General features: G+C 33.5%; 1 protein-coding gene across 10 annotated transcripts in view; it reads left to right on the top strand.

The window, feature by feature from the left end:
• Positions 1-14,525, top strand: part of CCDC88A (coiled-coil domain containing 88A) — a 120,600-nt gene that overhangs the window by 64,058 nt on the left and 42,017 nt on the right. For all 10 annotated transcript variants that reach the window (XM_045549639.1, XM_045549641.1, XM_045549640.1 and 7 more), the window contains 4 exons: positions 532-676; positions 6,941-7,125; positions 10,667-10,804; positions 12,351-13,421. In XM_045549639.1, the coding sequence (XP_045405595.1) occupies positions 532-676; positions 6,941-7,125; positions 10,667-10,804; positions 12,351-13,421 (1,539 nt within the window). The remainder of the gene's footprint in view (positions 1-531; positions 677-6,940; positions 7,126-10,666; positions 10,805-12,350; positions 13,422-14,525) is intronic.

Raw genomic sequence — 14,525 nt, 5'->3', positions numbered from 1 at the left:
GATTCTGCTTATTTCCCTATAATGGCAAGATGGCTAGTATCCTTGAGGATTTAACAGAGAAGAGATAACTATGTAAGTTAGATGCATCCAACTTAATATAAATACAGAAGTAGTAGAAATTTCTGCTTTTGTTGCAGAAGGCATTACTTATTAATTTTGTCTTCTATTTTTCAAGGCCACAATAAATAGGCTATTGTTTAAAAATATCTTTAAAAATACAGAAATAAAGCTATTGCTAAAATTTAGCATAATTCTTCATTATTATTTTGTTTTATCACTAAAACAAAATATTGACTATGAAGAAGAGTTTTCATTGTGTCTCCAAAGATTGCTTTAAAAGGATGTCAGACACCTACTCAGTATAGTGACTAGTAATAATTATAATTCCCTTCAAAGTGTGAAAATTTTAAGGAACTCAAAGTTCTTATATTATTTTCTAATAAATGAAAGTTTTGAGTAATAAAATGTTATCTTGAAATGGTATTGTTTCTTAGCTTTCTTTTCTCTCCCTACTCCCTGCCAATAAAAAAGGAACGAGATATGGATAGAAAAAAGATCGAAGAATTAATGGAAGAAAATATGACTTTGGAAATGGCACAGAAACAAAGTATGGATGAGTCATTACATCTTGGCTGGGAGCTAGAACAGATATCCAAAACTAGTGAACTTTCTGAAGGTATTCCCAATTTTATTTTATTTAAATAGATAAATGAATAAAGTTGTATTTATATTTACATTTCTGGTTATTTTATTGTAGTTCTTTATGTTCCCTAACAGGAGATACCTCAAAAGGCCAGCTGTATCCCTAGATATGATTTCACACAGTAATATATTGTTGCCACTTTCTTGGGTCTGGTACTTAGCTTTGCAAAGTCTTACAACTCAAATTTTAAGAATGCAGTAACAAATTTTATTGGTTGTCTAGGCACTATTTCATGTTAATATCAGAAGAGGCTGGAATTCTAGTTTACTAATTTATTTGGAGAACTATAACCATCTAGTAAATAGAACATGAAAGTTGTATTAGCTGGTTAGCATGTTCTTTAGCTATAGGCAAACCCAAATAGGAAGTCAAAACATAATAGAAAGATTCTTAGATGAAATATAGTCAGAATAAATTAAGTTAGAGATCTTCATAGCTACTTTCATAATATATGTAATAATCTCCAGTTTAAAAGATTATACCTGCCAACTAGTCCAGTCCAGTTATACCCTGGAGATAATCAAAAGACCCCTAGGTAAATTTTTAACTTTTGACTTTTTTTTCCTAGGCTCCACGTTGACTTGTCCTCTTTCTTAAAGCTGGGCATAATTATATGCAATATGGTTGTTTCGGTTATAGCTTCCAATATGCTAATACAGATATCTTTTTCTGAAGTTATAGTCATGTCACATTTATTCTAATTAGATAGTTCCATAATTCCTCAGTTGCCTAGTGTTAGATTATCTACCCGCATTTCTTCCCCAAATATTTTTTAAGCACCTACCATGTGTAATATACTATATCAGGCCCCAAGAATATAGTGGTGTGGTAGAAACAACCTCTGAGAGAGTTTATAATCTGGTGCTTATAGAATAATCACTTCTACAGATGACTCATCCTATTCGTTGCTTATTAGGTTTTTCCTATTTTACACTTGAGAATCTAATTTCAAATTCTAGGGCCCCATATACTGACCACATAATAAATGATATTCAGTTAATGAATTTGCTGAAATGTGTTACTTAAAATATTTTGTGGAACTTTTTAAAATGATATTCCTTGTGAATTGAATCACAAAGAAAGTAATTCAAATTTAAATGTTTTCTACTACTAAAGTAATTAAAATTACACTCTTATTTAAGAGTTTCCTTACCCTATTAAGTGGGGACAAAATAGTAAGTACCTTCCAGGGTTGTTGTGAGGATTACATTTGTTGATACTTCTGAAAGCCTTAGAATAATGCCTGCTAAATAAGCATTCAGATGTTAACTATTATTATTATCATTATATCATGGTTGTTTTATAATTGATCTTAGCTGGGGTTGTAGAACTGAATATTCATTTTAATGTGTTGTAGTTTTCGGTTTTTTTAAGTTTACAAGAGTGAGGAGGGGCAGAAAAAAATAAAATTTACAATAGATTTTCTTTCTAGAAAATGCACAAAATGTGGAAAAGTACAAAAGAAGAAATAAAAGTGACTAATAATTTCTTAAATCACTTTTCCATTTCAGAAAATCTGCTTCAGAACTTTTCTACACACTCATATATGTTTTAAACATCACAAGGCCAATCTGTGTGTATAATTCAGATTTCTTTTTTCACCTAAGATTATAACATGCACTCTCCCATGTTAAGAATGTATTGTAAGCATCTTTTTTAATACTTCATAATCTGACCTGAAGCTTCATGGAAATATTATTAGTATGTATCATGTTGGAACATAATCTGGTTTATTTGAAATGCATGACTACAAATCATGAATGGGACTTGGGCAGACAGAATCATGAAGAAATAGAAATCTGAACAGACCGATAATGAATAAGGAGATTGAATCCATAATAAAAAGGGCCCAGAACCTGATGGTTTCACTGCTGAATAAAACTTTTTTTTTTTTTTTTAAGAGACAGCATCTCTCTGTGTCACCCAGGCTGAAGTGCAGTGGTGTAATCATAGCTTACTTTAGCCTTGGACTCCTAGGCTCAAGCAATCCTCCTGTCTCAGCCTCCTAGGTAGCTAGGAATATAGGCAAGTGTCATCATGCCCGACTAATGTTTTTTATTTTTTGTAGAGACTGTGTCTTGCTCTGTTGCTCAGGCTGATCTTGAACTCCTGGCCTCAACTGATCCTCCCACCCTGGCCTCCCAAAGCACTGGGATTATAGGCATGAGACACTGTACCCAGCCTGAATTAAACATTTAAAGAAGAACTAATATCAATCCTTCTCAAACTCTTAAAAAATTGAAGAGGAAGGAATGCTTCCAAACTCATTTTACATGGCCAGCATCACCCTGATAATTTAAATCTAGACAAGGAACATTGCAAGAAAAGAAAATTACAGGCCAATATACCTGATGAACATAGATGCAAAGATCCTCAACAAAATACTAGCAAACTGTATTTAACAGCACATTAAAAGGATTGTTTCACTGTGTGCAAGTGGGATTTATCCCTGGGGTACAAAGATGCTTCAACATATGCTAATCAATAAATGTGATACACCATTTAACAGAATAAAGAAGGAAGACCATATGGTCATTTCTATAGATGCAGGAAAAGCATTTAACAAAATCCAGCATCCTTTCATGATAAAAATTCTCAAAGAATTAGATACAGAAGGAATGTACCTCAAAACAATAAAGGCCATAAATGAAAAGTCCACAGCTAATGTCATGCTCAGCAGAGAAAAGTTGAGAGTTTTTCTCTAAGATTGGAAATAAGACAAGGATGCCCACTCTTGTCACTTCTCTTCAGCATAGTGCTGGAAGCCCTAGTGAGAGTGGTAGGCAAGAGAAGGAAATAAAAAACATCAAAATTAGAAGGGAACAAGTTACATTGTTTGTTGTTTACAGACAATTTGATCTTATATCTAGAAAACCCTAAAGATTCCACCAAAAAACAGTTAGAACTAATAAACGAATTCAGTAAAGTTGCAGGATATAAAATCAATGTTAAAAAAACCAGTAGCATTTCTATATACTAACAACAAACCATCCAAAAAAAGAAAACATTTCCATTTACAAAAAAATGTAAAATACTTAGGAATAAATTTAACCAAGGAGGTGAAAGATAGCTACACTGAAAACTACAGAACGTTGATAAAAGAAATCAAAGAAGATACAAACATATCCCATGTTCATGGATTGGAAGAATTAATATCATTAAAATGTCCATATTACCCAAAGTGATCTACAGATTCAGTATAATTCCTATCAAAATCGCAGTAACATTTTTCACAGAAACAGGAAAAAACAGTCCTAAAATGCATATGGAACCACAGAAAACCCTGAATAGCCAAAACAATCTTGAGCAAAAAGTACATAGCGGAGGTACCACATTTCCTGATTTCAAAATCTACAACAAAGCTATAATAACCAAAACAGCATGATACTGCCACAATAGACACATAGACCAGTGGAACAGAATAGAAAGCCCAGAAATAAATGCATGCATTTATGGTCAGTTGATTTTTAACAGACATGCCAGTAATAAACAATGGAGAAAGGATAGTCTTTTTAAGGGTGCTGGAAAGACTGGATGTTCACATGCAGAAGAATGAAATTAGATCCTCATCTTACACCATATACAAAAAATCAAGTCAAAATAAATTGAAGGCTTAAACATAAGACCTGAAACTGTAAATCTATTAAAAGGAAACAGGAAAAGCTTCATGATGATGAAGGTGATGATTTTTTGGCTGTAACTTCAAAAGCATAGGTAACAAAAGCAAAAACAGATAAATATCAAACTAAAAAGCTTCTGCACAGCGAAAGAAACATAGAGTGAACAAACAAAGAATGGGAGAATATATTTGTAAAACATACATCTGATAAGCAGTTAATATCCAAAATATATAAGGAACTCAAGACAACTCAATAGTAAGAAAACAAATAACCTTATGTAAAAATGGGCAAAGGACATGAATAGACATTTATTAAAAGAAGACATATAAATGGCCCAACAGGTGTATGAAAAAATCCTCAACATCAGTAGTCATCAGGGAAATGCAAATTAAAACCACATTAAGGCCGGGTGCCGTGGCTCACACCTGTAATCCTAGCACTTGGGAGGCCGAGGCAGGTGGATCGTTTGAGCTCAGGAGTTCGAGACCAGCCTGAGCAAGAGCGAGACCCCATCTCTACTAAAAAAAAAAAAAGAAATTAGCTAAAAATATAAAAATTAAATTAAAAATAAATAAAACCGCATTAAGATATCACCTCATATCTGTTAGAGTAGCTATTATCAAAAAGATGAAAGATTCCCGTGAGCCCTAGAGTTCAAGACTAACCTGAGCAAACATAGTGAGACACCATCCCTAAAAACATTAAAGAATTAGCCGGGCATGGTGGCCCATGCCTGTAGTCCCAGCTACTCTAGAGGCTGAGGTGGGAAGATCGCTTGAGCCCAGCAGTTGCAGTGAGCTATGATTATGCAACTGTACTCCAGCGTGGGTGACTAAGTGAGACCTTGTCTTTAAAAAAAAAAAAGAAAAGAAAAACACTTGGGCATCTATGGAATTTGAAAAGTTAACAACTATCCAATATGCTAGCTTTTAATAAAAGATTTAATAACATGACTAGAACAAAAGCTGAAAATAAAAATTGAGGCTTTCTTTATTTAAAATATGAGGATTATTTGCTATATCTAATTTTGAAGAAAATATATGCATATAGGGGTATATATTGTATGTATGCATATTTCTTTGCTTTTTATGAAGAATTTCAGACATACAAAACAATGGATATAGAAATGTCCTCCAATACCTTCACCCATTTCCTTTCTTGAGATCTAGGATTTCAAAATAAATCTTAGGTCTCTTATTTTATTTCTTTTATTTTATTATTTTTATTTATTTTTTGAGACAGAGTCTCACTCTGTTTCCCAGGCTAGAGTGCCCTGGCTTCAGCCTAATTCACATCAACCTCAAACTTCTGGGCTTAAGTAATCCTCCTGCCTCAGCCTCCTGAGTAGCTGGGACTACAGGCATGCGCCGCCATGCTGGGCTAATTTTTTTTTTTTTTTTTTTTTTGCCTATCTGGCTAATTTTTTCTATTTTTATTAGAGACGGATTCTCACTCTTGCTTAGGCTGGTCTTGAATTCCTGACCTTGAGCAATCCTCCCACCTCGGCCTCCCAGAGTGCTACTATAGGTGTGAGCCACAACACCTGGCCAAGATCTCATATTTTATTTGCAAATCTTAATATTTTTATATCAGTAAAATATTTAATAAATCTGTTATTAAAGGTGATTAAACCTGTAGTTATAGAATTATTAAAAAATAATTACTTTGGGCATAATGCGGAGCATTTAAAGAAGTAGACACCAAATTTTCTTATTTTAAAAAAAACTCTAATGCTGCATTCTACTTATAAAGATGATTTCCCTTGGCAAAATGGAATGGATGTTGCTCTTTACATTTAAATTTAGCATGAATTCTTCATTTAGAAGACTTTTTCAATATGACTAGTATATACCGTCTTGACTTTCTCTGAATCGTATTAGGATTTCTTCCCTCAAATTACCTTCCTGGCTGGGTGTGGTGGCTCACACTTAAATCCTAGCACTTAAGGAGACTGAGGTAGGAGGATCACTTAGGCCAGGAGTTCAAGGTCAGCCTGAGCAAGATAGTGAGACCCCATCTCTACAAAAAAAAAATTTAAGTTATCAGGGCATAGTGGAGATGCCTGTAGTCCTAGCTACTTGGGAGGCTGAGACAAGAGGATAGCTTGAGCCCAGGCATTTGAGGTTGCAGTGAGCTATGATGTCACTGCACTGTAGCCCAGGCAACAGTGTGACACCCTGTCTCAAAAACAAAAACAACAACAAAATAATTGCCTTCCTTTAAATTTTGAAGGTGTGGCCTGTACTTTATATTGGAGTCAAAGAAGGACCCTCTGAGGTATATAGGGCAGTAACTATGTTTATAAAAGTAACATAAGATTCATTGAGTTTCAAGTGGCTTAGAAATTGTCAAGTTGTTAATTTCTTACAGAAATAGAACTGGAACACTAGTCTCTTCAGTCTGAATTTAGTGCTTTTTTTTTTTTCAATAGAAAGCTGTGGATACATTAAAAGTTAAAAGGTTTACCTGTTTTTTTATTGTGTATATCTTATATAACCTTATTGATTTTTTTAAATAAAGTTAAGCACCACATGACCTCTACTACATTTGCACTCAATATTTTAAATAGTAACAAATAAACATAGTTTTACCAGTGGTATATTTTTTAATATTATAGCACCACAGAAATCCTTGGGCCATGAGGTGAATGAGTTGACATCAAGTAGATTATTGAAGTTGGAGATGGAAAACCAGAGTTTGACAAAAACTGTAGAAGAGCTTCGGAGTACTATGGATTCTGTAGAAGGCAGTACTTCCAAAATCCTGAAAATTGAAAAAGAAAATCAAAGACTAACTAAAAAGGTAAATAAAAATGTAATGTTTATTGGTATGTTTAAAAATATATGTAAAGGTATAAATAAATAGCACATTTATTTTCCATTTTTTAAATGTACCTAACCTATTATGTAAAATTTCAAAGATACATAAATGTGGTGTGAACGAACCCTATACTCATTATTCAGCTTCAGTAATTAACTTATAGCTGATCTAATTTCATTTCTATGCCTGCCTGTTCTCCCACCGCCTCTAGATCTGTGGCTCCCAACCCCTGGGCAGCTGCCCAGTACTGGTCCGTGGCCTGTTAGGTAACAGGCCACATATCATCTCCTGAGCTCCACCCCGTCCATCTTCCTTACCCATGACGCCCCCACCCCACCCTCAGTCCATGGAAAAATCTTCCACGAAACCAGTCCCTGGTGCCAAAAAGGTTGGGGACCGCTGCTCTAGATGATTTTAAAGCAAATCCTAGACATTGTATCATTTTACCAATAAATATTTGAATATATATATCAAAAAAGTAAGGAATTTTTAAAAACAAACTTTTAGCACCTAAAAAGTTAAGTTTTAATAACATCAAGGTTTTGGTCATTGTTCCAGTTTCTCCATTCTATAATGATACTTTTTACATTTTGTTTCAGTCTGAATTCAAATATGAGCAATACATTCAATTGATTGCTGTGTCCCTTAAGTCTTTTATATTTTAGTTTATGAGTTCCCTCTTTTTTCCTAACAACTTTTCTGCTGAAGAAACCAGGTTGTTTGTCTAACAGAGTTTGCCCACAATCTAGCTTTTGCTGATTGTGCATCCTTTTTGTGTCACTTAACAAGTTCTTTTGTCCCCTATATTTCCTGTTTTATGTAGAGGCTTAATCAGATTCAAATTGAGTTTTTAGTAAGAATATTCATGATAAGTTTGTGTATTTCAGTCAGGAGACCCATGTCTGCTTGCCTTTTTTTTTTTTTTTGTGATGTCAGTTGTCTTGTCCATTGATTAAGGAGAGGTTAAAAATCCAAATATTCTAATTATGTCATCCCTTCATAATTTGGTAGCTGGATTAATTTCTATAAAGAAAAACTTGAAAAACCAAAAACTATTGGTTTAAAAAAACTATTACTCACCAAAACAGCTCTTATGGGAAAAGCAAGATGAATATTTCTTTCCCTGTATTTACTACTTTCCAGATAATGAATTGGTTCTCTCATATCCTCCTGAGATAACTAGTGAATAAGTTTGTTGTTTTAGTGTCATTACGAACTCATGAATTTGAAAATATTTGAAGCATTTCAACCCATTGCATTTATTTTTTCACTGTTCCAACTCGGGCTAGTGGGAGCTCCTTTAAAAGCTGCTTCCTAAATCCTTATGGCATGACCTTAGCACTCCTTGAGAGCTTCCTTGCTTTCTGCCATGACAAAATATTCTAGGCTCATCTTGAACATTTCCTATCCCAGATGTAGAAACAGCCATTTCTTCAAAAATCCCTTGTTCCTTTTGGTGGGAAGTGATATTTAGAAGCCACACTTTAGGTATTATAAAACTTGAATTTTAATTAGGCTTTGGTGTAACAGAAATATTCCACCTGTGGAATAGTTAGAACAAGTAATTTATTTTTGCATATCTTTCAGCACACACACAGGTGCACACACATGTAATTTTACATAAACAGAATCTTATCTTGAAAACATACATGACCAAGAATTCTTGCTTCTAAGAAGTTCCTAGGTGATGCTTATCCTGCTGTCCTGGAGGCATGCTTTGAGAACCACTGCCTTAGATTATTCAAATAGAATCCTTGATTTTCTTGCAAAATTTTTAATGTTTTAAAACATTTTTGCATTGTCTTTAATCCATTAACCAAATAATCTTAATAAGCATTTGCTGATCAATATAGTGTTAAAGTAGGAGTGGCCCTTTAGAATTTATAACCAAGTCTGTAGGGCAGTGGTCCCCAACCTTTTTGGCACCAGGGACCAGTTTCATGGAAGACAGTTTTTCCATGGACTGAGTGGGTGGAGGTAGGGGATGGTTTCTAGATGATTGAAGCTCATTACATTTATTGTGCAGTCAGACCTCTCTGCTAATGATAATCTGCATTTTCAGTCGCTCCCCAGTGCTAGTATCACTGTCTCAGCTCCACCTCGGATCATCAGGCATTAGATTTTCAGAAGAAGTGTGCAATCTGGGTCCCTCAAATGTGCAGTTTACAGTAGGGTTCACACTGCTATGAGAATCTTAAGTGCCACTGATCTGACAGGAGGTGAAGCTTATGCAGCGATGCAAGTGATGGGGAGTGGCTGTAAATACAGATGAAGCTTCACTCACCTCCTGCTGTGTGGCCTGGTTCCTAACAGGCCAAGGAGTTGTATGTAGCCTGGGGGTTGGGGAAGCAGCTGTAGGGTAGGGTACCATTTCATTTTGAAATTAGCTTTGAATTTAATTTGTAAATTCTTAGTGATTCAAGTAATTTTTGATCAATTCATTGTATGGAAGATGTTTTTTGTAAACTGAATGTCTCAGTTGAATCCCATTGATGTAAAACAACAAATGAATTTAATTACATGACTTATTCATACATTTCCATCTGTAATGGGAAAACCATATTAATTAGTTAATAGCTAAAAGCTTCTTGAACATGTAAATTAATGTTGAATTGAGTTACTGGATAAGATTTTTGACTCGATGCTTTTGAGATGATATTAGAAGATTATTTTCCATGTGTAATTGTCCTTCCTTGATGTTAAAATAGAAAAATTAAACTTGCTTTAGAGTTCTTTGCTATTGACATGTTAAGTAATGTAATTTAAGAAACATTTAAACTTGAAGTAGAATATTTTATAAAGTCTTCCTTTCTTGTTTTTTATTAGTTAGTTTGAATATGTGATATAATAATGGGAAAATCAATAGTTTGGCATATTGTTAATTTGAATTTGCTATTTCATACTTCTTAAGCACCAATATTATTATATGTCTAAAATATGTAATTTAAAATAAATTTAAACCTAAATATGAATATTTGCTGCATTTTTGTTTAGCCCTTTTTAATCTAGTAGTATTCTCCTTTTTTCTCTTTCTTTTCTTTTTATTTTAAACCAAGTCCCTTCTTGCTTCCTCATTAAACTTATGCTGTTACCACCATTTCTCATCTTTTCCTTCAGGTTTTTTATGTTTGCTTCCTCCTTCTTGCTCATTGACATTCCTTGATTGTAATTAAAATTGTACTTTACAAATTCACTCAAATTCATTTAAGAGAATCTTTCAATAAGATTTGTGCAGTTCTTATATAGCACATCATTACCATTTATTCAATTGGATTTCTTTGTGTTTAGAAATCAAAATTTGCCCTAATAATGCAGAGGATAAGAAAGATAGTCATATCTGCATATTTTGTACAGCTACTAAAATTAGAATGGAGTACTACTTGAATTTCTATACTAAATTCTTAAATTTTACCATTTAGGTATTAATACTGTATTTTATCCTTTGTTCAATGATTATCTTTTGACATGTTTCCACTGTTGTAAAATATTTAATATATTGTTTTTGTTATTTGATTTTCTCTAGGTTGAAATTCTTGAAAATGAGATTGTTCAAGAAAAGCAAAGTCTTCAGAATTGCCAGAATTTAAGCAAAGATCTAATGAAGGAGAAAGCTCAGCTTGAAAAAACAATTGAAACACTTAGAGAAAATTCAGAGAGACAGGTTGATAAATTTCTTACTAAGCAAACAATGTATTTTAAAATTTATTAACAAAAGTTATTGTGTTTGTAAACAAGGTGTTCATATAACATTACAGGGAAATGTTTTAGAATTTTTTAGATCTTAAAGTAACAATAATTTTACCTCATTTTCTATCCCATGTATCTTAGGAAAATTAACAAGAAAGCTTAGAAGTTTTTAAATTGCTAGTGTGTTTAAGATAATCGTCTAGTATAAAATTCTGCAGTACTTGTGCTTTCAGGTGCTTTCAAGCGTCTAGAATAGGGCTGTAGATTCTTTTAAAGTCCCTGAGTGGAGCTGGAGAGAAATGCAGCAGTACTGTGACCTACTAAAGAGGGAGAAGTGTCGTGGCCCCAACCATCTTGGATGCTACCAAATTTGCTTTAGTGTTTATTGTTTGTTCTTGTTTTATTAAAGCATTTTTTTATTCTGTTTTTGGAGCTAGGGCCTTTTTTGTTTTTTTTTTGAGACAGAGTCTTGCTCTGTCACCCTGAGTAGAGTGCAGTGGCGTCATCGTAGCTCACTGCAACTCCAAACTGCTGGACTCAAGCAATCCTCCTGCCTCAGCCTCCCAAGTAGCTGGGACTACAGGCGCGTGCCATGACACCTGGCTAATTTTTCCATTTTTAGTAGAGACAGGGTCTCATTCTTGCTCGGGCTGGTGTTGAACTCCTGAGCTCAAGCAATTCTCCTGCCTTGGCCTCCCAGAGTGCTAGGATTACAAGTGTGAACCTTGTTCTCATTTTATTAATATGTCTGAGAAAACTGAGAACTGGATAGATTAAACAACTTTCCATTTTGAAATTTTTATTTAAATGCAAAGGGAGGAGGGTGTCTATGGAAAGAAAAATAAAGTTTTTTAGAAGTAAAATTATTTATTTGTGTTATGTAGTCCAGATATAGTCCTCAGACCATGTGCAAAAATGCAGATTTCTCTAGAGCTACAGAACAAAAATTCTAGAGCTAAGCCTGAATCCACACTTCTTTTTTAAGAACTGTTAAATTAGGCCATGCTATAAATTGTATGAATTAGTTATCAAATGTACCAAGTGATTTTGTTATTTTTGTATTTCATAGTTAGAATACTTTTGGGGAATGAATACACACACATCATACACAGCATATTTACTGAGGACCCACTGTGTATAGGCATTGTAAAAATTATTTAATGGAAGTAAAACCTTCCACATACAAGGAGATATATGCTAGTGTTTCATCTATATTTGTATTTTAATTTAAAACATGTAACTATAAATCTGAAGACTATTTTGATTAATAGAAAATATATCTCTCTTAGCCATTCCTGTAGAATGTGAATTCCTTAAAGACATGAATTTTAATGACCTGGCAGTACATGTACACAGTGTCTTCAATATATATTTGTCAGAATTAAAAGTAAGACAGATATTCTAGCACCTTTTTATGTTCTCCTGTCTCTGTATTTGGAAGAGAAAAACTATGTAATTGAGAATACTTAGCTTTTGCTCAATTATAATTTTTAATTTTCTTCTTTCTTTTTTTGAATTAGATTAAAATATTAGAACAGGAAAATGAACATCTGAATCAAACAGTATCTTCCTTAAGGCAGCGTTCTCAGATAAGTGCTGAAGCAAGAGTGAAAGACATTGAAAAAGAAAATAAAATTCTCCATGAGTCTATCAAAGAAACAAGTAGCAAACTAAACAAGATTGAATTTGAAAAAAGACAAATTAGAAAAGAATTGGAACATTATAAAGAAAAAGGAGAAAGAGCAGAAGAACTTGAAAATGAGTTGCACCATCTTGAAAAAGAAAATGAATTGTTACAGAAAAAGATAACTAATTTAAAAATTACTTGTGAAAAAATTGAAGCCTTAGAACAAGAAAATTCAGAATTAGAAAGAGAAAATAGAAAATTAAAAAAAACATTGGACAGCTTTAAAAACCTTACTTTTCAGCTAGAATCCCTAGAAAAAGAGAATTCCCAACTTGATGAGGAAAATTTAGAACTGCGAAGGAATGTGGAATCTTTGAAGTGTGCAAGCATGAAAATGGCTCAGCTACAACTAGAAAACAAAGAACTGGAAAGTGAAAAAGAGCAACTTAAGAAAGGTTTAGAGCTTATGAAAGCATCTTTCAAGAAAACAGAACGCTTAGAAGTTAGCTACCAGGGTTTAGATACAGAAAATCAAAGGCTACAGAAAGCTCTAGAGAACAGCAATAAAAAAATCCAGCAATTAGAATGTGAACTGCAAGACTTAGAGATGGAAAATCAAACATTGCAGAAAAACCTAGAAGAATTAAAAATATCTAGCAAAAGATTAGAACAGCTGGAAAAAGAAAATAAATCATTAGAACAAGAGACTTCTCAACTGGAAAAGGATAAGAAACAATTGGAGAAGGAAAATAAAAGACTCCGACAACAAGCAGAAATTAAAGATACAACATTAGAAGAAAACAATGTGAAGATTGGAAATTTGGAAAAAGAAAACAAAACCCTATTCAAAGAAATTGGTATATATAAAGAATCTTGTATTCGTCTGAAAGAATTAGAGAAAGAGAATAAAGAGCTTGTGAAAAGAGCAACTATTGATATAAAAACTTTGGTTACATTGCGTGAGGTAATATATTTCCTAAATTTAAGCAAGTGGTTTTTATATTTTTAGCTCAAAGTTTCTTTAAGTTTTATTGGAATCCATCAGTAATTTGCATTATCTTTTTTATGGTTTAGTAGAATTTTGGAATTAGAACTAGAAACACCTTCCAAGTCTCCTACTTTTGTTAAACTAAGAAGTATATATAAATTGTATTTTTCGAGAATTTATAGTAATAAGATTTCCATGTGGTTTCTGACTTATTACATTGTAATTTTAAACTATTATTTCAAAATAATATTAAAATATTGATCAGGACTCTTAATGTTAAATATAATAAAGAAGCATGATTGCTACTATTTATTGTTATGTATCAAGTACTGGGCTAAGGATTTCATATAAGTTGTATTTATATATATTTATAGAATTTTACAACCTTTTTTTTTTTTGAGACAGAGTCTCACTGTTGCCCGGGGTAGAGTGCTGTGACATCAGCCTAGCTCATAGCAACCTCTATCTCCTGGGCTCAAGCAATCCTACCTCAGCCTCCCAAGTAGCTGGGACTACAGGCATGCGCCACCATGCCCAGCTAATTTTTTCTATATATTTCTAGCTGTCCAAATCATTTCTTTCTGTTTTTTTTTTTTTTTTTTTTTAGTAGAGATGGGGTCTGGTTCTTGCTCAGGCTGGTCTCGAACTCCTGACCTTGAGCGATCCTCCCGCCTCGGCCTCCCAGAGTGCTAGGATTACAGGCGTGAGCCACCGTGCCCGGCCTACAACCAATTCTTTATAGATATTGTATCCATTTTTTCAGATTAGAAAACTGAGATTCAGAAACATTACATAATTTACTCAGGATCAGATAGCTAATAAAGGGATTACTAGATTCAAACCCAGATCTTTCAGACTCCAAAGCCCCATGAATTTTGACCTCTAAACCAGAGAATACAAATCAGGTTAAACTTAAAGGTCAACACTGAACAACTAGTAGTTGCTTAAATCTGTGTTGGGAAGAATTCTGAAATTTACAAGAGTAGATTGGCAATATGTCCTGTGAAACATGGTTAGTGCAGATAAGGTTCTTTTTTGCCATCCCTATGCAATATGATATGTGATAATCCTTTTTATGTT

This window comes from Lemur catta, chromosome 4 (assembly GCF_020740605.2).
Source record: "Lemur catta isolate mLemCat1 chromosome 4, mLemCat1.pri, whole genome shotgun sequence".
NCBI classification, from domain to species: Eukaryota; Metazoa; Chordata; class Mammalia; order Primates; family Lemuridae; genus Lemur; species Lemur catta.
Note: the sequence above shows the minus strand (reverse complement) of the source record. Positions and strands in the feature narration are given on the sequence as shown.